The sequence below is a fragment of the Bufo gargarizans genome, chromosome 3, assembly GCF_014858855.1.
Source record: "Bufo gargarizans isolate SCDJY-AF-19 chromosome 3, ASM1485885v1, whole genome shotgun sequence".
Classification (NCBI taxonomy): domain Eukaryota; kingdom Metazoa; phylum Chordata; class Amphibia; order Anura; family Bufonidae; genus Bufo; species Bufo gargarizans.
The window spans coordinates 209,832,210-209,856,750 of NC_058082.1; the positions used below are offsets into that span (position 1 = coordinate 209,832,210).

Consider the following 24,541-nt stretch of genomic DNA (forward strand, 5'->3'; position numbering starts at 1 on the left):
TGTAGTTTTGCAACAGCTGGAGGGCCACGAGTTTGACATCCCTGCCTTACTAGGATATCTTTTTAAAAAAAATCTAAATAATTTTTATTGATTTTAAATGAGGTACACATTGCACACAATGAACAGGATCCAGCCATTTACATGGACAAAAATCTAATGCAATGATAATACAGAGCAATACAAAAAAAAATAAAAAATAACAAATTTGACTATCACCCAAATCCCCCCCCCCTCCCTAAAATTATCTTGCAGAGAGAGGACTACACCTTACTAGGATATCTTTAGCAACCCCATAGACTTTGCAGCAGAATGCGCATGCTCGACCACTACTGCATACAGTGGACTTAAGACCCCTGTTGTCATCAGTGGGGGTCCCAGTAGCCAGACTCCTGCTGATCAGATGATTATCCCCTATCACCCTAGGTCTTAACACTTGACTAAAGTGGGTTGTCCACCTCTGACCAGATGAGTGTGACCTCCATACATCACAACCTTATGGTATACCCAGGCAATATGCTGTAAAATTCTATCATGGGAATACCTAGAAATACTTGTACATTTGGAATGACCTGACCTTTTAAAGATATTTTTTTTATTTTTATATTTTAGTCCTGCCCATGTTTCTAACACAGGCAACAGTACACCTAATAACCAATCTCCTCCGGAGAACTGAAAGACATAAATACAGGAGTGACCATCCAGGAAGAGGTTGTAGATTGTAGAGAAGGCAGATTATACTTAGAAGAATCAGCATAAGAACGAGAACACACTTTGAGAATTCAAAATGTCTTTATTAGGAGAGATATTACAGTGTGCAGGAATTGGTGGTTTTATTCACAGTTTATATAGCTGTAAGCTGGGGTCACAGACATTTTAGAAATGTGTGCACTTCCAAAAAGGAAAAAACTCCGGATCCCAAGCCCAGCCACGCTCTATGGCTACAACCAGGGCATGCCCACACAAAATGCAAGCTTTTTTTTTTCTTAAGCAGCGGTTAAAACGCATGAGGCTTCTACGCTTTACTTCATCAGCCATTCCAGTAAACATTGCGCTGTGGAGCTAAAGCTTACATCCACGCCAAGCTGTTTTCACTCCACTATGCAACATTCATTACGAGTCCAATAATTCACAGAAGGGGGCCTCTACATGTGCCAGTTTTGTGGCTTTTTACAGCAAAACTGCATCAAAAAGCTACACAACCAACTTGTGTGAAAACACATAACCTGACAGCAGCTTGGAAATCAGCAGATAAGACCTCTCAGAGGCGAACTAAAGGGACATCCATTCACGCCAACATAACCAGACAAACGCGACATACAAACGTCAAATCGCCTCCATAATCAAGGGAGAAAACAATCACTACTAAATCAGTCATCCTTCGTAGCATGCATAGATTTTCATTCTGCCCAAATAGTTTGAAATACATTTATAGAAAAGCTGCTATACATAGTAAGGAGTAATATTAGCATGCCTGTGCCATACATTTTATAGTGAAGGAGCCCTCAATAGGGGTCTTACACCTTCTACATCCTTCTTTCCTGACATCCCCATACATGCTTGGTTTGGTGGGAAGACCGATACCTCTGATGGTGGCTCATTTCCTTGGAGAACAAAAGGATCAAGCATTAAAGTTCAACGTGCCCCATCCTTCTCTCCCTCAACATGATCTGCCAGGAGCTGCCCATACACATTAGGGCTCCTGTACACGACCGTATGCCCTCCGAGACATACGGTCCGTGAGCATGCCATATGGCCCTTCGTGCGCACAACATCATAGGTTACTATGATACTGTGCTCATCGGGCCGCCCGCGGGGCTATTGTCCAGTACTCATATGATTATATGAGTGCAGGACAATAGTCCTATCATAGTAACCTATGATGCTGTGCGCTCCCGTGCGCACGATGTATGCCGCTCCGGGACATATGGCCCGCTCACGAACGGTATGTCTCGGGGGGCATACGGTCGTGTGCAAGGGCCCTTAGATTGTGGGCTGGTAGGTTCCACCCACAATGGGGGCATTTACAACCAATAAACCTTTCCGACTGCAATACATTTGGTTATTCTCAAAAGCAATTTATAATTATTAGGCGAATTTACAATCAGCATATATAGGTTGGACTGTATCATTTGATTAAAAAGTCTTTAAAAATGTCTCTCCATACAAAAGAACTTCAATTCACATCTATATATTCCTGTAAAACTGCAGTAAACTTTGTAGCAGTCAGTCTTTCACATTATCATAGAAAATGGCAGCAATTTTTGGATATATCTTTCTAAATGGTACTCCATCACAAGGCAGTGGCACTTCTGCTGCCACAGTGGATGGTTCTGGTAGCTAGGTTCATCCAATGATAAAGACACGGTCTCAGACTGAAGGTCAAATCCTGAGAATAGAGAAATGTAAGACAAAAAACATTGCAACTTTGCATAAAGTTAAAATAATAATAATAATAATGAATAGAAACTTAGCAATAGAGTCTATTGCTGGTGGTCACCTAGGCCTATGGTCACCTAGGCCACAATATGACCTGTTCCGATCACTACACTTCAAGACCATCTTTTCAGCATCTATTTACACAAGATTTCACATTGTAAAAGACAAAGCAGGTAAATGACTCCACTTTCTGCATGATGCTACCTTAAAAGGGGTTGGTTCCCATAATTCATTTTAATCCCTAAAGTATTAAAAGGCTGTTTATAGCCATTACAATGTCATTTATATTTTTCTAGCATAATAAAAATGCCTATTTCATAAATTTTGCTTCACTGTGTCGCCCCCGGCTGCTGCTGCTGGCAAGCTCTGGACAGAATCGGTCTCCTTCTCCCTCTGGCAGGTGGCTATATAGCTTATTCTTAGCTCTCTTGCAGAAAGTCTTCTCACCTATACTGCAAGGCTGCAGCAGAAGCTATGTTGTTTCTTGGACAAGCAGATGAGAAAGTTTTATCTATTGGCTCCTCTGCATTGAACAGAGGATGATTATGATGACACACGGTTTTGGGAAGAGTGAGCGAGCATGTGTGTCCATCAGTTCAGAAAGAACCTCAACTGGATTGGAAGTTTTTTAAAAATATAATAAATAAAAAAATCATAAACAGCAATTCCCTGTTCAGCTAGGAAAATATCTAAACTCTGGTGGCAACCCCGAGTTCCTCTCAGCAGCCAACAGGTCATTGGTCATTGCAATACACTGTATGTAAAGGAGATGCAGACTACAGACTGTTGCAATAAGCTGGAAAGAAAGATGCTCTCTGTTGTGATATGGAGAATCTCCCATTTCCAGTGCAAATAATTTAGTTATTAACAAAAGAAATGCAGTTCATACAGTTCCTTAATGTGTCTCTAGTACCTACAAACTGGAGGAACCCTTTAAAGGATATGGACACCTTCGGGGGCAATTTTTTATTACTGCATTCTACCTATTTTGGGCTAAATATTTTTTCAATTGGTCTTTTCAGACACTTTTTACAGTGCAATCTGTGTATCTGCATAGCAGCAGGTTCTGTGTTTACATTGAATCCCTTTAATTGATGGCTCATGTGATCTCCTGAAGCCATATATCAGTGTGACAAGAATTGAGCTGGAATAAGTATTTATGAGCTGTCAAGTGTTCAAAAAACTGGAAATGCACTCTCAATTAACCCATGCAGTACAATACCTGCTGGAAATTTTAAATAAAGACCAATAGAATAAGTTTTCCAAGAATACACCAACTGTCTCAGGCTGTTCAGTGACATGCATACAGGCGAATGTAAAACCCTAAACTCCATATATGCTCACACTTATTGTGAAAAGACCAAGGTGCTTTATTATGCCCCATCTGAGAGCAGGATATGATAGAGGGGAGAAGCTGAGCTCTGTGATATATAGGGTTATATGATAGAGGGGAGAAGCTGAGCTCTGTGATATATAGGGTTATATGATAGAGGGGAGAAGCTGAGCTCTGTGATATATAGGTTTATATGATAGAGGGGGAGAAGCTGAGCTCTGTGATATATAGGGTTATATGATAGAGGGGAGAAGCTGAGCTCTGTGATATATAGGGTTATATGATAGAGGGGAGAAGCTGAGCTCTGTGATATATAGGTTTATATGATAGATGTGGAGAAGCTGATTTCTGTGATATATAGTTTTATATGATAGATGTGGAGAAGCTGAGCTCTGTGATATATAGGGTTATATGATAGAGGGGAGAAGCTGAGCTCTGTGATATATAGGGTTATATGATAGAGGGGAGAAGCTGAGCTCTGTGATATATAGGGTTATATGATAGAGGGGAGAAGCTGAGCTCTGTGATATATAGGTTTATATGATAGAGGGGAGAAGCTGAGCTCTGTGATATATAGGTTTATATGATAGATGTGGAGAAGCTGAGCTCTGTGATATATAGGTTCATATAATAGAGGGGAAAAGCGGAGTTCTGTGATATATAGGTTTATATGATAGATGTGGAGAAGCTGAGCTCTGTGATATATAGGTTTATATGATAGATGTGGAGAAGCTGAGCTCTGTGATATATAGGTTCATATAATAGAGGGGAAAAGCTGAGCTCTGTGATATATAGGTTTATATGATAGATGTGGAGAAGCTGAGCTCTGTGATATATAGGTTTATATCATAGAGGGGGAGAAGCAGAGTTCTGTGATATATAGGTTTATATGATAGAGGGGAGAAGCTGAGCTCTGTGATATATAGGTTTATATGATAGATGTGGAGAAGCTGAGCTCTGTGATATATAGGTTTATATCATAGAGGGGAGAAGCAGAGTTCTGTGATATATAGGTTTATATCATAGAGGGGAGAAGCTGAGCTCTGTGATATATAGGTTTATATGATAGATGTGGAGAAGCTGAGCTCTGTGATATATAGGTTTATATCATAGAGGGGGAGAAGCTGAGCTCTGTGATATATAGGTTTATATGATAGAGGGGAGAAGCTGAGCTCTGTGATATATAGGTTTATATGATAGATGTGGAGAAGCTGAGCTCTGTGATATATAGGTTTATATGATCTGGGTCATATAAAAACTGTAAAAAACAGTAAATCCTGACATGACTCTTATGAGACAGCAAGAGTCCTGGTTACCCCACCCATACAGAATTATTGACAGCTCTCCCTGCATCAGTGTGTACATAGAAGGCTGTCAATCATTCCGTATAGGTGGAGGAATCAGAACTCTTACTGTCTTACCTAGGAGTCATGTCAAGATTACTCTGCTTTTTACTCAGAAATCATTTTCCAAATATAAACCTATATATCACAGAGCTCATCTTCTCTCCCTCATATTCTGCTCTACGATATGGCAGCATAAATCCCTTGACTGGTTCTCTTTAAATACCTAGGTAAGTAAACAGAAAAGTCGTGGCCTGTAACATATATGTCGACATAGTCTGGCAATAGTCTCCTTTGTACCAACACTAGACAATCAGCATTATTAAAGCTTACAACACAACATCTGGAGTGATTCACAGAAAACACTTGGAGAACATAAATAATTAACAGCAAATTCCTAAAAGTAAAGCTGGATTTATATGGCGTGACCGAGTAGGCAGTTATCCGGGAAGGGACCGTTCCTTCCCGATAACTGCCTGCTCTTCAGCGGAGGTGAAGTGCTGCATTTAAGCGCAGCCATCACTTCCACTGTATGGGAATGAATAATGGCTTCCACCATTGTTTGACTTTGTCCTCATACAGATTCATTGCTTATGGGCAGCAGATCACTGTTCACACAGCACTGTTATCTGTGATTGAGGGGTCCGAATGAGTGATTATTTCATCCCATGAACGAGCATTTTGATTGCTCATCGGGTGATCTGAGGCACATTTGCATAGGCAGATTATCGGGAACGAGCGTTCGCACTAATTTTCTTTCTGATAACTGGCCTGAAAATCAGGCCGTGTAAACCCAGCATTAGTCATCATTTTCTGAATCAAATTGCCTCTCCAGCAATCTACACTGTCCTTTGACACAATGCTGTGTATAACACATTTAATTTTAACCCCTAACCTATACTCATCCTATCAATTATAATTCATATACATTCTTTGGTTTATATTAAATGCCATACATAATGCCTCAGGAGATATATATATATAATCAAATTCCTTCTTCCTGCTTACATAATATATATATAAAAAAAAAAGTGTGCTGAAAATGATTTTGCACATACTGTTTTCTTGAATGGCAATGGAATAAAAAAATTTAAATAAACCTGGAGAAATCATTAAAACACCATATAAATTAAGAAGAATACAGTAAACAATTGTAAGAAAGTGTGCTGTGCAGATCGTCCACATAACAGTTAAATAGGCACTCAGATTTTTATATTTTGTTCAGTTTGAGAGACATTTAGGTTCCAGTTTCACAATCGAGACAATTACACAAACACTAGGAAATAAGGAGGAATAAAGTGCAAATCTGCAAAGTTTGTTGAAGATCCATCAATGACCTTAGAACTACCGAAGCCCTGACCAGCTGTGGAGATAAGAGGCCCATCCAGCTGGCCGTGCAGCAGACTCTTCTTCCCCTAAAACGCAAAAAACAAACAAACATAAAAACATAATCATTAAGCTGAACCCCACGTGTTTGTGACTGGTGAAGATAAGGAATTAAGGCTACTTTCACACCTGCGTTAGGTGCGGATCTGTCTGGTATCTGCACAGACTGATCCGCACCTATAATGCAAACGCTTGTATTCGTTCAGAACGGGGAAAAAAACTGATCCGTCCTGACTTGCATTGAAAGTCAATGGGGGACGGATCTGTTTTCAACTGCACCATATTGTGTCAGTGAAAACGGATCCGTCCCCATTGACTTACATATGCAAGCAGCGTTTTGGTGTCCGCATTCAGAGCGGAATGGAGGCAGAATGGAGCCAAACTGATGCATTCTGAACGGATCCTTATCCAATCAGAATGCATTGGGGCTGAACTGATCCATTTTGAACCGTTTGTGAGAGCCTTGAAACGGATCTTACAAACGGAATTCAAAACGCCAGTGTGAAAGTAGCCTAAGCCGTAAAACACAAATTTTGGGAGCTTATGAAGCAAAATTCTCCTACATTATACAAAATGTGCCAAAAAGTAGAATACATGGCTGGTGTGTGTTAAAGGCTATGGACATCTTTGGGGGCATTTATTTATTTATTTATTATTGCTTTCTTTAAAAAAGAAAATATTCAGCCACTTTCCCAGTATAACAATGTAATCTGTGTATTTGCAGAGCAGCAGGATTCCAGGTTTACATTTAAGCCAGTCATCTGATGGCTCATGTGAATCTCTTATCTGTCATCTCCGGAAGCACAAACACTTATTGAAGTCAAATTCTTACCAGTGTGACAAAAATTGAGCTTTAATGGGTATTTTTGATTTTTAGCCCAAAATGAATAGCCCCCAAAAGGTATCCACAGCCTTTAAATGTATTTATTATCTTTTTAACAATTACAAAAATCTCTGCAGTATCAAACAGTTGACAAAGTTTAAGGGAAGTGGCTAGGATAGGTCTGAAAATCAGAGCTGAACCCAGACATATCCACCCTCCATGCTCCGATGCTCTCCCTTGCCCTGCACTGAATCGTGCAGGAAAAGGGCTTCTTCTGGAGATGCGGTGACGTACCAGGCTCTCCATGGGTAAGCTAGGCGAAGGCTTCCTCCTAGCAGTGAGCCTGGTGACTAATGGGTGGGTTTTAGCACTACCCTACCCGGTGACGTCACTGAGAACACTGCTAGGCGGAAGCCTCTGCCTAGCAGTGAAAAATGTAAACGAAAAAGCCCTGCCCTGTGCAATACAGCACAGGGAAAGGGAGAGCATCGGAGCATGAAAAAGGGTTGATATGTCTGGGTTTCAGCTCTGAACCCAGACAACCCCTTTAACATTTATAAAATGTACAAATCTCCCCAGCCTCCTTATTTTCCAGACCATTCATGCAATGCGCCATGTCCTACCCTGAGCAATGGCAAACAGTTTTCCTTTCTCTTCTGGACTCAGCTGCAACATAGTGTCTATGACTGGAAGAAGACGCTGCCTTTCGCTGCCTGCCTTCAGAAAAATGAACTGGAGCAGGACATTTTTGAGATATTCCAAATTTGCAACAGATTTTTCTCTTTCTTGGTTCCTTTCTAGGCGGCGGATTTCATTCTTGAGGAGCTATAACAAGAAAATGTGGTCACACAAAATGTAAAAAAAAAAAAAAAAAAAAAAAAAAAAAAAAAAGGGCGAAAATGAACTGAACTAAAATGCCTCCTTTCAAAACCAAGCCACCCAGCAATTGTCCGATTTGCGTCCACCTTGATGGACCAATATAACATACTGTACCTAGCAAGGTCATGTTTCCAGAGCAGATCTGTGCCCTGGCTAATAGAGGGTCACCCAAACAGTGGAATCCTCACAGTGACAGTATACCCTTCCAAAAAAATAATTGCAGGTTTTTCTCTGGGAAAAGAGCAGCTAGTGCGGACTTCATTAGCTGCCCAACATTATTGCTAGCTATGTAGACTATGCAAGCTTTGACATTTTAAGGGAATCTGTCAGCAGATTTGTACCTATGACACTGGCTGACCTGTTACATGTGCGCTTGGCAGCTGAAGACATCCGTGTTGGTCCTGTGTTCCTTTGAATGACAGGGCCAGGCAGTGAAAACATCATCACGCCTGGCTCTGTCAAAGTGCAGAAAGCACGGGAGTTGCAGAGAGAGCTGAGCCTCTAGGTGTAAAGGCAAAAACCATGTTACTCCTAGAGGCTCAACTGCATATATTAAAACATCACTTTCTCAGCAATGCTTTCACATATGAACATGGGACCAACACAGATGTCCTCAGCTGCCAAGCGCACATACAACAGGTCAGCCAGTTTCATAGGTACAAATCTGCTGACAGGTGCCCTTTAACAAGTCTATGGAACCTCCAACAATACATTTCCTACAGAATGTAGATAGACGAAGAAGAAACTTACTGTTATTTGCTCCATGAGCACAGCGTTGGTTGCCTCTGTCTCATGCAGAAGACCACTCAGATGGTCAACACTCTTTGACGTTGTGTTGAGCTTCTCAGTTAATTCTTCTTTGGACATTTCTGGATGCCACTGAGGAATATCTGCAGCTGCAAACAGGCACATTGAAAGCAACCAATTAAGACTGGGTTCTCATGTTGTGACCGAAACAGCGTCAACATGCAAGATTGGCACCATTTTCAAGTTAATTGAAGCTAGAAGCAACTGATTGTTAAAGGGTTTCTGTCACTAGAATTTTCACTATTAAACTGTCTGACATTAGCATATTGCTAATGTCAGCTGCACCTAACTCTGCTATTCTTGTGATTATCCGTGCCCCCGTTACTGCAGAATTCTTACTTTTATAATATGCAAATTAGCCTTTAGGAGCAGGGGGGGGGGGGGGGGGGCGTTGCTCCAGCACCTAGAGGCTCCGTTCTCCAACCTCATTACACACCCTCCAAGTGATTGACAGGGCCAGGCAGTGTGGGGAAATCTCACGCTGTTCAGTATTCTGCGCAGGCACGGTGAGGGAAGGACGCTCGCCGGCTGCCGAATACTGAACGGTGCGAGATTTCCCCAGCGCACAGGGGCGGCTGGAGGATACAACCGCTGCCTGGCCCTGTCAATCAAGACTTGGAGGGTGTGTAATTCGGTTGGAGAACGAAGCCTCTAGGTGCAGGAGCAACGCCCCCCCCCCCCCCCCCCTTGCTCCTAGAGGCTAATTAGCATATTATAAAATTAAGAATTCTGCAGTAACGGGGGCATAGATAAATCACAAGAATAGCACATCGCTAATGTCAGCCAGTTTAATAGTGAAACTACTAGTGAGAGAAACCCTTTAATTGCCTGCATGGAAAAACTATTGCTTAGTTGCAAAAGTGCACTCCCATTAACAATCTAACTCATTTCAGTTGCAATTAATTTTGTGTCTGGGTTGTTTTGGCGCATGGTCACCACTACATTGGTTAAAGGGGTTGTCCGGGTTCAAAGCTGAACCCGGATATACCCTTATTTTCACCCAGGCAGCCCCCTTGAGGCTAGCATCGGAGCATCTCATGCTCCGATGCGCTCCCTTGCCCTGTGCTAAATTGCGCAGGGCACGGGCTCTTGTTTTCAATCACACACTGCCGGGTGGAAACTTCCGCCGGGCAGTGTGTTCGGTGACGTCACCAGGGTTCTTGGCAGCCCCATGGAGAGCCCCGGTACATCATCGGATCTGCAAAAAAAAATGCCTTTGCCCTGCACGATTTAGCGCAGGGCAAAGGAAAGCATCGGAACATGAACTACTCCGATGCTCCTGTCAGGGGGGCTGCCGGGGTGAAAATGGAGGTATGTCCGGGTTCAGCTCTGAAGCCGAACAACCTCTTTAAATACCTAAAGCGTTTTCTCTCACTATACCAGTGTATTGCAGCACCCGGTGGCCTCCAAAGTCTAATTTCATTTTTCACAAAGGCAGGGAAGGGATTCTGGCAGTAATAGCTGCTAATTATCTCTGAGTAAAATAAAAGCCATCAGAGCCCTGAACTAACAGAAATATTCAATGGAAACAGCCCTGCTGATTGTACTATGGTTTCCAATCCAACCAGCAAGTCCATAAGTTAATATTAAAAATTAGCCAGTATATTTAGCAAAGGCCTTCGGACTTGAACAAATGATTAACACGAGACTAAACGTTGAGAAAACGCTGGGATTCTCACTCACTGCCTGGTCAGAAGCAACTGTAGGTCAGCGAAAAGCTTCAAAGGGGTTGTCACCTCTTTGGACATTTCTGCAAGAATTGCATTCGCCCTGTAATATCCTTTCTGGAGCACCTGTTCGTAGAACTCCTGTTATTCCTCCAAGTCGTCTATGACTAAATTGACAACTGGGTTTGGATTTTACCAGTTGGGGTGTATCCCTGCACGCACCGACTGACTGTGCAGGGACACAACACCCAGTTATCAATTTAGGTTACTTTCACACTGACGTTTTCAATTCCGTTTGTGAGATCCATTTCAGGGATTAGTGAGGTACAAGCGTTTGCATTATAGGGGAGGATCCGCCTGTGCAGATAGCAGACGGATCCGTACCCAACGCAGGTGTGAAAGTAGCCTTATTCATACATTTCTAGGAGTAAAAACAGAGGATTGGCACAATGCAGGGTTCTAGAAAAAAACCAACATGCTCCGGAATGGTTATATCATGGGGAATACAGGTATTTAATAAAACAGATGAGAACACATCTACTTCTGGTCAAGCAAAGACTAGAGAATCACATGGCTGTTCCAGTACATATACAGTTCCAACTTGCAGTGCCCCCTTCTGTATTATGCACCTGTGGTGGCCCCAGATGTTGGTACCTCACCTGTCAGACATTTTGTTACTGACAGGCCACAAATGTTTGAGGGGAGAAAAACTGCTTAATAACTACTGTACTGGGTACAATGCTGGCAGTTTCTTAGTTGGGCAGCACGGCGGCTCAGTGGTTAGCACTGGTGCCTAGCAGCACTGGGGTCCTAGGTTTGAATCTGACCAAGGACAACATCTGCATGGAGTTTGTACGTCGCTCCCTGGGTTTCCTCCGGATACTCCGCTTTCCTCCCACTCTCCAAAGACGTACTGATAGGGAACTTAGATTGTAAGCCCAACTGGGGACAGTGATGATAAAGTCTGTAAAGTGCTGCGGAATGTGTCAGCGTATGTACCGTAAGTGCATAAAATATATAAATAAAACAAACAAATAGTAGATGTCCAGACTCACAATTATTTGTGCCTAATTCTATGAAAAATAAGAGGTAAAAAAATAAATAAATAAAAAGACTAATAGTAAGCCGATTTCTGAATCAACAATCCTTTGTTTGACGACTGGACTCCACAGAACTCTGTGCTTTATGCACATGTATACTAAGCACGTGCACACAACGCAGCAATACACCGCTGGAAGGTCCATGTATGATCAGTTATCGTGAATAGTAGAGGCATGATCCAGAATTGCCATTTCATGGGGAATACTAGTATTTCCTGAAACAGACCTGTCAGGAGAGCAGACTGGGTCTTTTTAAGCTTTTCCCGCAGACAGTTCTGAGACAGTGACCCATAATTTATTAGATCGTAGTCCAATCCTGGGCACTTTTATGGACATCAACATTTGAGCAGCAATTGAATGTTTACCCGTTTTTAAGTCGGAAGAGTTGAGGAGCTGTTCTAATGTAGCTGCATACGTGCTGGCAGAGGACACAGACTCATTATCCGTGGTTTCCATTCCTTCTCCTTCCTCCCTGGCAATGGAGTATAAATCCAGGATATGAAGATCAGCTGGTCTTCTTTCCCGTGAGCTTTTCAGAGGCGGCTGGGAACCTGAGGGACCTTGAAAAAAAAATGAAAATAAAGCATACATGCAGGAATGCATAACTAATACCAACACACAAAAGCCAGGGAAATGCCTTTTCCTTCCTACATCCTCCTCTTCATTTTAGATGGAGTGAGAAGAATGACGACAAACTTAGAAGGAAAAAAACCCCCACAGACAGCACATTTACTTCACATTAAGGCCCCATGCACACAACCGTATGTATTTTGCGGTCTGCAGAATACGGATACCGTCTGTGTTAAATCTGCATTTTGAGGACAAGTAAAGAACCTGCGTGCCTTCCTCATCCATATATCTGTTCTGCAAATATGGGTCAGACAAAAAAATAAAGTATGTTATCCGTAATTATGGCCTCAAAGTTCTCTCCCCGTAGGGTTCTCCTACATGGTTCGGACTGGCAATTGTTGAGCTGCACTGGTGCGGCCAGGAATTTAGGGGCACTGCTGCTGGGCCGTAACGTATATTGGCGCCTTTGTTCATTTTTGTGTATTTTAGGCGCCTTTCACACGAGCGAGACCCATTCACTTCAATGGGTCTGTGTACATGAGCGTTGGTTTTCACGCATCACATGTGTGTTGCGTGAAAAATTGCAGCATTTTCTATATTCAGCGTTTTTCACGCAACGCTGGCCCCATAGAAGTGAATGGGGCTGCATGAAAATCGCATCACATCCGCAAGCAAGTGCAGATGTGATGCGTTTTTCACGGATGGTTGCTAAGAGATGTTGTTTGTAAACCTTCACTTTTTTTATCACGCACGTGAAAAACGCATCAATGCGCATTGCACCCGCGCAATAAAAACTGAGCGCAATCGCAAACAAAACTGAATAAACTTGCTGGCGAAAATCGCTCATTTTTCACTGAACGCATCCGAACCTAATCTGCTCACACTCTTCTGCAAGGGGACTTGAAAGTTTAATAATCCTGACAGGTTCCATTAGTTCTGGATTACACATCTAACTCTGGAGCATTTGAGTTTTCTTCTTACACTGATTTTACTAGCACATGTCCCTTGTCATCTGCAAGTGACACATTTCTGAAATAGTCTGCACACACTTGAGAACCTTGTTAATCTGTACAGCCACAAACACATGCTGCTTCTCAATCGTCTCCCACACAGGTCCCAGCTGAGTACACATGTCACTACACGAATAATCCATGGTGCCAATGTAAGAATTCCAGTTGGCACCATACACAAAATAAACCATTGTGAACCAGATCAATCAATACATTTATACTGGTTCTGTGGTGTAAATTGATTTAGATATATGGCTTTTAGCCCCTTTAGCTATATTCGGGAAACCTTTGCTTACCTTTTCATGCACATTTGTAAGGATTTTCTGCCACTTATCTACTTTCTAAAGTAGCAGATAATGCCAGTCCCAACCTGCCACTGTTTAAGGCTACTTTCACACTCTTGTTTGGTGCAGATCCGCCATGGACGGATCCGTTCAGATAATACAACCGTCTGCATCTGTTCAGAACGGAGCCGTTTGTATGATCGTTAACGTAGCTAAAACGGATCAGTCTTGAACACCATTGAAAGTCAATGGGGGACAGATCCGTTTTCTATTGTGCCATATTGTGTCAGTGAAAACGGATCCGCCCCCATTGACTTACATTGTGTGTCAGGACGGATCAGTTTGGCTCAGTTTTGTCAGACTGACACCAAAACGCTGCAAGCAGCGTTTTGGTGTCCGCTTCCAAAGCAGAATGGAGACAGAACGGAGCCAAACTGATGCATTCTGAGCGGATCCTTATCCATTCAGAATGCATAAAGGGCAAAACTGATCCGTTTTGGACCGCTTGTGAGACCCCTGAACGGATCTCACAAACGGAAACCAAAACGCCAGTGTGAAAGTACACTAACATGCAGAGATTCATCAACTGGGTCAATGTGCTGCTTCGAGGACCTGTCTATTGCTTCCTAAATATCATAACGATACTGGACTTCATGGATGCAAGACCAAATATTCTGGATTACCAGGATTTCTTTGATACTCACTTGTAACAGTAGCCTCGCTCTTAACTTGGAAGAGCTGTGTCTCCACTTTAGACAGCTGCTGCTGTAAGGTTTCCATAGTCTTCCTATGATCATCCTGCAAACGTCTCACTTGGTCCATGAAATTGTTCCGCTGTGCCTCATTTTGGGCACTCAACTGACTGATCACCTGAGCATGCTCAGTCTTTAGGACCATATTCTCTGACTGTAGTGTGCATAGCCTAAAAAACAAAAACAAACAAAAAAAAAAGTTATGTAAAGAGAAAAGTCTACAGATGCAAGAAGTGATAGAATACTCAGGGGAGCATATGCATAGTGCAGTTATAACACAAGACGCCGTTCTTGATATCCATGTATCAGTTTTCTATATATGTCTCAATATAGCATGTCCTCAACAATGTTGTTTGTCCTGTCAGACTTCCTAAAAAAATCATGCCTTTACGAGAACCATTTTCAGGGAGATTTATGGTCCAGAGAAATATTATTCCTGTGTATACCCTGCATACAAATACTGGTCATGCCCCCATTACCAAAGCCAGCAGAGCCACCCACCATAAACAGGGTCCAGTGCATAATAATAGGCAGCCGCATATCTATGGCTATATGCACATCACACATAGGCTCCCCATCCACCCGGTGGAGAGCAACAGAGCGTCCTTTTTGGTTCTGTCGAGGTGGTGTGTTTCAGAATATTCCATCTATGTATCTATCTTATCCATCAGAAAGCAGGGTCACATTTATCATCCCTTCTGTGCCAGATAAATGTCTTTTTGGGGTGTTTGTTTTACTCAATGCTTGCCATTTTTCAGTGTTGAGCAAGCGATGAGGGGCGGTCCGTCACATGCATTATAACCTACGCCAGGAACCTGGCATAGATTATGGCGGAGATCTACGCCAGCTCCCTTGCTAGTCTAGATTTCCACTTTGTCGCATTGCCTCGCAAGCATGCGCCTCTTAATAATTAAGGTACATCTAAAGAAAGCAGGGACGAAAATAAGACTGGCACGCGTGATTATGGCGCACTGAGAAAAAAAAAAAAATTCCGAAGGGACAGCCCCTTGGGCACGTTAAGAAGGTAATTACCATATGCATAAAACCTATTTTTATCAAAAATGAAACAGGTGGGGGTAAAACTGGTATATTTTTAATTATATAATAGAGACTAATATGATGATAGGAAAAGCTCAGTATCGAAAAATCGGGCTATGGGGCAGGAACCAAGGACCCCCATCAAGGTTATCTTGAACCATGCTAGAAACAGTCTGCTGAGCAACCAAGGAAATCATAAAGACTAATAGAACAGAATTCCGAGAATGACGCACTTTTCCCTCAGCTCGGCTTCCTTTGTCACAGTCTCCTGCAGCATCTTATTATGTCTCTCCAGCAGCATGTCATGTTCGGACTGCAGAGCCTGGAGCTCCGCCGTGTTCATCTGTAGAGTGTGCTGGGTTTCCTGAAGCTTGGCTTTCACTTGATCCAACATTGTCTGTAGGTGTTCCCTAAAGTCAAGGCAAGCAAGTAAAGGGTTAAAAACATCCGCCGACAGATATCTACCCCATACACATATGATTGGTTCCACACAGCATGTATGCGTTTCCAGTGGGGAGAGAGAAGAAAGCCATTGCCAGATACCTCTACTGGCAACTTATCTCCTTGGAGAACCAATGGATCGGGTGCTGAAATTCAATTCACCTAAAGTTTTTCTCCCCAAACATCTGTCTAGGGGAGAGTCAGGAGCTCCCCCATTCACATAAGGGCTCATGTACACGACCGTATGTATTTTGCGGTCTGCAAAAAATATGGATGACGTCCGTGTGCATTCCGGATTTTGCGGAACGGAACAGCTGGCCCTTCATAGAATAGTCCTATCCTTGTCCGTAATGCAGACAATAATAGGACATGTTCTATTTTTTTGCAGAATGGAAATACAGACATACAGAAATGGAATGCACACGGAGTAACTTCAGTTTTTTTTTTTGCGGACCCACTGAAGTGAATGGTTCCACATACAAAAAAAACCCAAAACTAATGGACACGGAAAGAAAACACGTTTGTGTGCATGAGGCCTAAGGTTGTTGCTCAGGCCCACCAAAAACAGATGGTTTGGTCAACAATATACTAGTGTGTAGAGGATCCTTAAAGGGGGTTTCTGAGTGTTTTATACTGCTCACCTATCCTCTGGATAGGCCACGATTATCAGATTGGTGGGGGTCTGACAATCAGCTGTTTGATGAGACTGTGTGCTCTGGTGAGAGCAGCAGTCTCCTTCTCCTTGCAGCTTACCACGCACAGAGACGTCCATGTGATGTCACTGGCCTAGGATAAGCACCGAGGAGCCTACGACACTCACTGGAGCGCTGCTGCCTCCTCAAACAGCTTATTGCCGGAGATCCCGGGAGTCGGACCTCATGAATATAGGTCATCAGTATAAAAACACTTGGACAACCCATTTAAGGATACTTTCACACTTGCGTTTTTCTTTTCCGGCATAGAGTTCCGTCACAGGGGCTCTATACTGGAAAAAAACGGATCAGGCATATCCCCATGCATTCTGAATGGAGAGTAAGGCCTCTTTCACACTTGCGTTGTCTGGATCCGGCGTGTACTCCACTTGCCGGAATTACACGCCGGATCCGGAAAAACGCACGTGAACTGAAAGCATTTGAAGACGGATCCGTCTTCAAAATGCGTTCAGTGTTACTATGGCAGCCAGGACGCTATTAAAGTCCTGGTTGCCATAGTAGTAGTGGGGAGCAGTATACTTACAGTCCGCGCGGCTCCCGGGGAGCTCCAGAATGACGTCAGAGTGCCCCATGTGCATGGATGACATGCCATGCGATCACGTCATCCATGCGCCTGGGGCGCCCTGACGTCACTCTGGAGCGCCCCCGGGAGCCGCACGGATGGTATGTATGCTGCTCCCCACTACACTTTACCATGGCTGCCAGGACTTTAGCGTCTCGGCAGCCATGGTAACCATTCAGAAAAAGCTAAACGTCGGATCCGGCAATGCGCCGAAACGATGTTTTGCTTAAGGACGGATCCGGATCAATGCCTTTCAATGGGCATTAATTCCGGATCCGGCCTTGCGGCAAGTCTTCAGTTTTTTTGGCCGGAGCAAAAAGCGCAGCATGCTGTGGTATTTTCTCCGGCCCAAAAACGTTCCGGTCCTGAACTGAAGACATCCTGATGCATCCTGAACGGATTTCTCTCCATTCAGAATGCATTAGGATAAAACTGATCAGGATTCTTCCGGCATAGAGCCCCGACGACGGAACTCTATGCCGGAAGAAAAGAACGCAGGTGTGAAAAAGCCCTTATCCGTTCAGGATGTCTTCAGTTCAGTCATTTTGACTGATCAGGCAAAAGATAAAACCGTAGCATGCTACTGTTTTATCTTCGGCCAAAAAAACGGAAGACTTGCCTGAATGCCGGATCCGTCCTTCCGTTCTGCGCATGTGCAGACTGAAAAAAAAAGTTAAAAAAATAAATGCCGGATCCGTTTTGCTGAATGACACCGGAAAGACTGATCCGGCATTTCAATGCATTTTTTTCGACTGATCAGGCATTTTTAAGACTGATCAGGTTCCTGATCAGTCTTAGGGCTCTTTCACACCAGCGTTCTTTTCTTCCGGCATAGAGTTCCGTCGTCAGGGCTCTATGCCGGAAGAATCCTGATCAGTTTTATCCTAATGCATTCCGAATGGAGTGAAATCCGTTCAGGATGCATCAAGATGTCTTCAGTTCTGGACCGGAACATTTTTTGGCCAGAGAAAATACCGCAGCATGCTGCGCTTTTTGCTCCGGCCAAAAATCCTGAAGACTTGCCGCAAGGCCGGATCCGGAATTAATGCCCATTGAATTGATCCGACGTTTAGCTTTTTCTGAATGGTTACCATGGCTGCCGGGACGCTAAAGTCCTGGCAGCCATGGTAAAGTGTAGTGGGGAGCGGGGGAGCAGCATACTTACCGTCCATGCGGCTCCCGGGGCGCTCCAGAGTGATGTCAGGGCACCCCACGCGCATGGATCACGTGATCGCATGGCACGTCATCCATGCGCATGGGGCGCTCTGACGTCATTCTGGAGCGCCCCGGGAGCCGCACGGACTGTCAGTATGCTGCTCCCCGCTCCTACTATGGCAACCAGGACTTTAATAGCGTCCTGGCTGCCATAGTAACACTGAAAGCATTTTGAAGACGGATCCGTCTTCAAATGCTTTCAGTACACTTGCGTTTTTCCGGATCCGGTGTGTAATTCCGGCAAGTGGAGTACACGCCGGATCCGGACAACGCAAGTGTGAAAGAGGCCTTACTAATGCCATCAGTTTGCATACATTTTGCCTGATCCGGCGAGCAGTTCCGGCGACTGAACTGCTTACCAGATCTCTCTGGCGCAAGTGTGAAAGTAGCCTTAGAGTCATCTGGCCATTTTTTTTTTTTACTCTTAGGGTGAAAATGCTCCAGATTTCTGGCCATTGATTTGTACCAGCAAAGTGGATGACATTTAAAGAAATCTCATCCACATGGTGTGGGAAAAGCGTGCAGAGTAAACAGACCCGTGGGGCGGATTTTAAATTCACATCATGGCAAGTTATGCTGCAGATTTCCACTACGGATTTCACCCTTTCCAATCATGAAGGCAAATTCTGCAGCAACTCCACAGCCAACTCCCTAGAAAAATCTACACGTAAACCTGTACTGACAATCCGGAGTGGTCTCCGCCTGTGTGGCCATACTTTTAGCCTCTGTTCACATATTTGACAGCAATTCTGATGCAGAATCTGCTCCAAACCAGTGACAATCCTCATCCCATGATTGTAACTAGAATTTTTGCCATCCAGTTCACATGCCTGCGAAAAATGTCCAAGCAATTTTTTATCCACAACACAAAATAAATAAATAAGTAAAAATCAGCTGTAGAAATGAGTATGGCACTGCTGACTGCCAGTGGGGAAGGTGATCCTTGTGAGGTTCTGTCAGCCACGGATTTCTGCCACGGAACAAATTTAATGTCAGTGTGTGGATATAGGCTTATATAGTGAGCAGAGCCCCCTCGTCTCTTTGTACTTCGGGGTGTCACACTCACATAGGTAACCTTCCCATGCATCTGCAGTTTCTGATTCTTAGAGTACATGAATGGAAGGAATACAATCGTTTTGGACTGAATAGCCTCAGCGATGTTTGACACAACAGGAAAGTTACCGTTCTTTTTTGAAGATCTCTTGTTCAGCCTGGGATGCAGATTTATTCTTCTGCTGTTTTAACACATTATGAACACGGACTTTGTAGCTTTCAAATTCAGCAGTAACTGCAGCTTGTCCAGCCTGCGACATAAAGGAATGAAGAAGGTGAAAAAAGACTGCGCTACCATCTAACCAACCTAAATGAATGCACAACCAGCCCCAGAGCTCCGCCATCTCCGGGAACTCCCATAGAAATGAATAGAGTGGCCACGTGCACCTGGCCGTTCCGGTCATTTTAGGGGAGTTGCATGGGGCCTGCAGGAGCTATGGGGCCCCCGTTCTTGTGATCAGTGGGGGTCCCACTGGTAGGACTTGCACCGATCTTAAAGCTATCCCCTATCCACAGGATAGGGCATAACTTGTACCAACTGGAATACCCCTTTAAATAGCCCTGACAGCTCTCCGGACACATCTGGTTTAGTGAATACTCACATTCCACATGAAATAGCAATCTGCATTGGGTCATTCCTCTGTTATTCCTCCTGCACATTTAGGAATAAAACTGACAACTAATACCAGTTGGGGGCATGTCCCTGCACACATTGGCTGTTAGTACCAAGGGAAATGTTAACATCCAGTTGGGTCAAAGTATTTATGCATTTCTCGGAGGACAAACATAGGAACGGCACCAGGTAGAGTTGTAAGAAAAATGCTGTCGAATTATTATGTCACAGTTAATACTAGAGTTGACAGAAAACTATCTTATTAAAAAGGTCAGCCCTCAATTATTAAACTGCTTTGGTAAAAGGGATTGTGATTGGTTGCTACAGGCAACATTGTCAACTTTTCTTTCAGAAAGTTTTGAGAAATCGGACCCTTCGAACTAAGATATGCTAAACAATTACAGTGCATCTGCAAGCATTAATCTCCAGCCAAACTGCTATAAGGTGTGGTACAAGGATGTTATTCTCATTTCTGAGTTTACTCTGTATTGTAATGAAGCATGTAGGAGTCCTCTGGACTACTTCCCTTAGCCGGGGGCCCGGGGCATCCGTTACCATGCAGAGCTTGGACTGTGCGGAGGCTGACTGCAGGTGAATGAATGGGAGTTCACATCTAATAGTTACAGCTATCCACACATCATAGTAGTTCACGATGACAGATTCTCTTTCAGCTCCAAGAGTGACGATATAAATCAGTGTCTTGGTAAGGGTTCACATTCTTACAAGGAGGAGCGGAACACAGGAAGTGTCAGTGGTTCAGACAAAGCTCCGTACAACAGGAAGCAGAAGGTCAATGGGGAGCAGATGTGAGCAGTGGGAAACTGCAAGAGAGCCAGCACGTCAGGAGGCTTCTAACGGAAGTGTTGTGGACTCTAGAACCTGAGATCACAGACATCCCTAGTGTAACTGGAGTATCAGTTTATCTTTAATATTCGGGATGTTAAACAATATACTTTATTAGTCTCCTAAGCAAAACTAAGGCTAGGGCTACATGGCGACATAAGTTGCGCAACAAAAAAAGGGTCACGTCACGTGACATTTACGTCGCACAACTTTTCTTTTTGTAATGATAGTCAATGGTGTAAGACTGCGACATGACATTCGCACAAAAATCCAACTTGGATAGATTTTTTGCGACTGTAGTGTCACAGCATGTCACAGTGTTACACCATTGACAATCATCATAAAAAATGTTGCCGTCTAGCCCTAGCCTAACTGAGCATTACTAAGGAGTCTGTATTCAGTCTTAAGTTCTACTGAGCGCTGAAGACGTGTGTGTATCATACAGAGATTTCCAGCTTGCCTCTTATCACAACCCTAGTCCCAGACTATGTACATGTGTCCTAACTGCCCATCTGTCCACCTGACTTGTTACACACTGGAGTCTACTGCACTCAGTAAACCGCTGAAGAGCGAAGACAGACTCTTCTTAGTAACGCTCAGTTACAGCAGCAGCTCCGGTCCTGACCTTCCTGCACCGACAGGGGTCGCGTAGCATTATTTTGATTTATGATGCTATGTAACCCTTACAGTTCTGGAATGTATTGTATCACACTGACAGCATTATGTCAGTTACAGAATTATGTCAGTGTTATCCATTACATTCCAGAACTCTAAGGGTTACATAGCATTATAAATCAATATAATGCTATGCGACCCAGTCAGTGCTGGGAGGTCAGGACGGGAGCTGCAGCATACTCACGCTGCGGGTCCGATGCGTGGAACTCGCTCGTCTGAAAGGGGCCTTACACCCTACACAATATTAAAAATAAACAAACCACAGTTACATTTTGAAGGGTCACTATAATGGCCCATTCAAAACGGCCGTATGAAAGGGTCTGCACCCGTTCCGCAATATTGCGGAACGGGTGCGGACCCATTAATTTCAATGGGGCCGCAAAAGATGCGGACAGCACACCTTGTGCCATCTGCATCCGTGGTTCCGTTGCAGACAACACATAAAAGAGAATCCACTTCTCGGCTACAAGAGATATTCGGCACAAACCGCTTTCAGCCCCTGCATAAAATACAGTGATCCCTCAAGATACAATGGTCTCAAGATACAATATTTTTAACATACGATGCTCTTTTCTGACCCATCGTAAGTTGAAACCAGACTCAACATACAATGTCTCAGACTCGTATCCAACCAATCAAGGTCACTTCTCTGGTAAAATAGCTGTATTAGTTGTTAGTTAGCAGCTATTCCTGACTGTTATATGTAAGGACGTGTTCTGTCTCAGTTATCTGCCTATTTTTATTAAATCTTCATTTTCTCTTATCTTGGATGACATTTTGAAGCTTTGGAACTGATTACTCAACATACAATGGTTTCAACATACAATGGTCCTCCTGGAACCAATAATATTGTATCTTGAGGGACCACTGTACAGTATTTTCATCCAGCAGCAAATATCTTGAAACCGATGAAGGACTGAACAAAAATATAGTAGAACTAGAAAGTTGTAGAGATACAAAGATTAAAGGGGTTGTCCAAGATGTTGCTAATGATGGCCTACTAACAATATCAGGGTCAGACACCCTGCACCCCCTGCCGATTGGCTGTTTTCTTGTAGCTTCGGTGGCAGACGTCACCATTCCCCTCAATTGGAGCAGCACTGCAGTTAGCAGCTCCATCCACAACACAATGGACGTTTAGTTTCAGCGCTGGAGCTACAACAAAACAGCTGAGGAGGGAGAAGGGTGTCAGACCATGACCAATCCGATATCGATGGCCTATGCAGAGGACAGGACACATATCAAAATCCTGGTCAACTACTTTAGGGTCTATTCACACGTCCGTTTTTTCTTTCCTGATCTGTTCCGTTTTTTGCTGAACAGATCTGGACCAGAACTGGACCCATTAATTTTCAATGGGTCCTGAAAAAAAATCAGACATTGTGCTGTCCGTTTTTTTTCAGGACCCATTGAAAATGAATGGGTCCAGATCTGTTCAGCAAAAACCGGAACAGATCAGGAAAGAAAAAACGGACGTGTGAATAGACCCTAAGCTTTAAATTTTATACAAAACCCTTTACATCTCATCTATATTTCCTGCCGACCTACTGCGCACAGCTTATGAGTTACGTGCAGCAGCGTGCTGCCTCAGTACAATTACACTCCATAATGAATTTCTTCGGCATACTACACAAGAAAACATAATTACGTTTCATTAAAAAAAATCAATGTTAATGACTTTTCTAGTCGCTAAGAACTTGGAAATCCATTTTAGCTTTTAGCTTTAACCCTTTTGTGATCAACAAAAAGTCTTAACTGAATAAATACTTCAAATTACACAAGTGGGGGTCTAAAGACTATCTGCCAGCATGGACACCCACTCCCCAACTATAATGTGTGTATATCTGAGGAGGTGCAGATTCCGACAATGTAGTCTTTCTAAACTCCCTTTCGATCCACCAGAGCAGGCCAGGAAAAGGTCCGTGCATTGTGCTGTATACCCCAGACTCCTTGAGGATTCATTATAGTAGTTCAGAGGGTTTATCAATGTGACAGATTCTCTTTTACAATGGTGAACGGGAGCAGTGCTGTGGTAACTAGGCAAGGCCACTGCAGCGGTGGTATTCCAGTGCCTGGTTTGGACGCACTGCAGCTACTTAAAATAACTGATCGGTGAGGCTGCTGGACCCCTGCTGACCTAATATTGAGGACCTAAGGGTAGATGGTCAATAAACTTTCAGAAAACCCCTTTAATTGCAAGTGGATATCCTTTCCCATGGGTAATTTCACACTATCGTGTTTTTTTTTTTCCTGGTATTGAGTTCCGTCACAGTTTTAGGATCCATTCACAGGTCCGTAGTGTATTGTGGATCCGCAATACACCCGGACGGCACCCCCATAGAACTGCCTATTCTGGTCTGCAATTGCGGACAAGAATAGAACATGTTCAATTTTTTTCAGGAGCCGGAAGATCGGGGCCACGCTCCGGAAATGCGGATAGCACACTGTGTGCTGTCCGCATCTCTTACGGCACGGATCCTGACCCATTATACGGACGTGTGAATGGACCCTTATCCTAACGCATTCTGAATGGAGAGCATTCCGTTCAGGATGCATCAGTTTAGTCCCTGTTACGCTTTTTGGACGGAGAAAATACCGCAGCATGCTGCAGTATTCTCTCCAGCCAAAAATACTGATCACTTGCCGGAATTCTGGATCCAGCATTAATTTACATTGAAGTGTATTAGTGCTGGATCCAGCATTAAGTGTTCTAGCAAAACGGATCCGGCTTTCCAGTCTGCGCATGCGCAGACCTTTAAAAGTGCAAAAAAAATAATTAATACCGGATCAGTTTTTTCCGGATGACACCGGAGAGATGGATCGGGTATTTCAATGCATTTGTTAGACAGGTCCGCATCTGGATCAGTCTGACAAATGCCATCAGTTTGCGACGGAACTGTCTGCTGGAATCCTCTGCCGCAAGTGTGAAAGTACCCTAATGGTTACCTTCTGTTTACCGTCATGGGCAGGAACATGATCAGTAACCCCAGCTTAGCCG

At 43.6% G+C, this 24,541-nt stretch overlaps 1 protein-coding gene across 3 annotated transcripts in view; it reads right to left on the minus strand.

Moving 5' to 3' along the window:
* Positions 1 to 770: 770 nt before the first annotated feature.
* GCC2 (GRIP and coiled-coil domain containing 2) overlaps positions 771 to 24,541 on the minus strand; it is a 64,351-nt gene continuing 40,580 nt past the window's right edge. For 2 of the 3 annotated variants that reach the window (XM_044283635.1, XM_044283637.1), the window contains exons 17-23: positions 19,542 to 19,663; positions 15,662 to 15,838; positions 14,343 to 14,560; positions 12,140 to 12,334; positions 8,951 to 9,096; positions 7,945 to 8,146; positions 771 to 6,527 (exon numbers count right to left, since the gene is read on the minus strand). In XM_044283635.1, coding sequence (XP_044139570.1) covers positions 6,457 to 6,527; positions 7,945 to 8,146; positions 8,951 to 9,096; positions 12,140 to 12,334; positions 14,343 to 14,560; positions 15,662 to 15,838; positions 19,542 to 19,663 — 1,131 coding nt within the window. In that variant the 3' untranslated portion in view covers positions 771 to 6,456. The remainder of the gene's footprint in view (positions 6,528 to 7,944; positions 8,147 to 8,950; positions 9,097 to 12,139; positions 12,335 to 14,342; positions 14,561 to 15,661; positions 15,839 to 19,541; positions 19,664 to 24,541) is intronic. The other variant, XM_044283636.1, reaches the window with a different exon arrangement.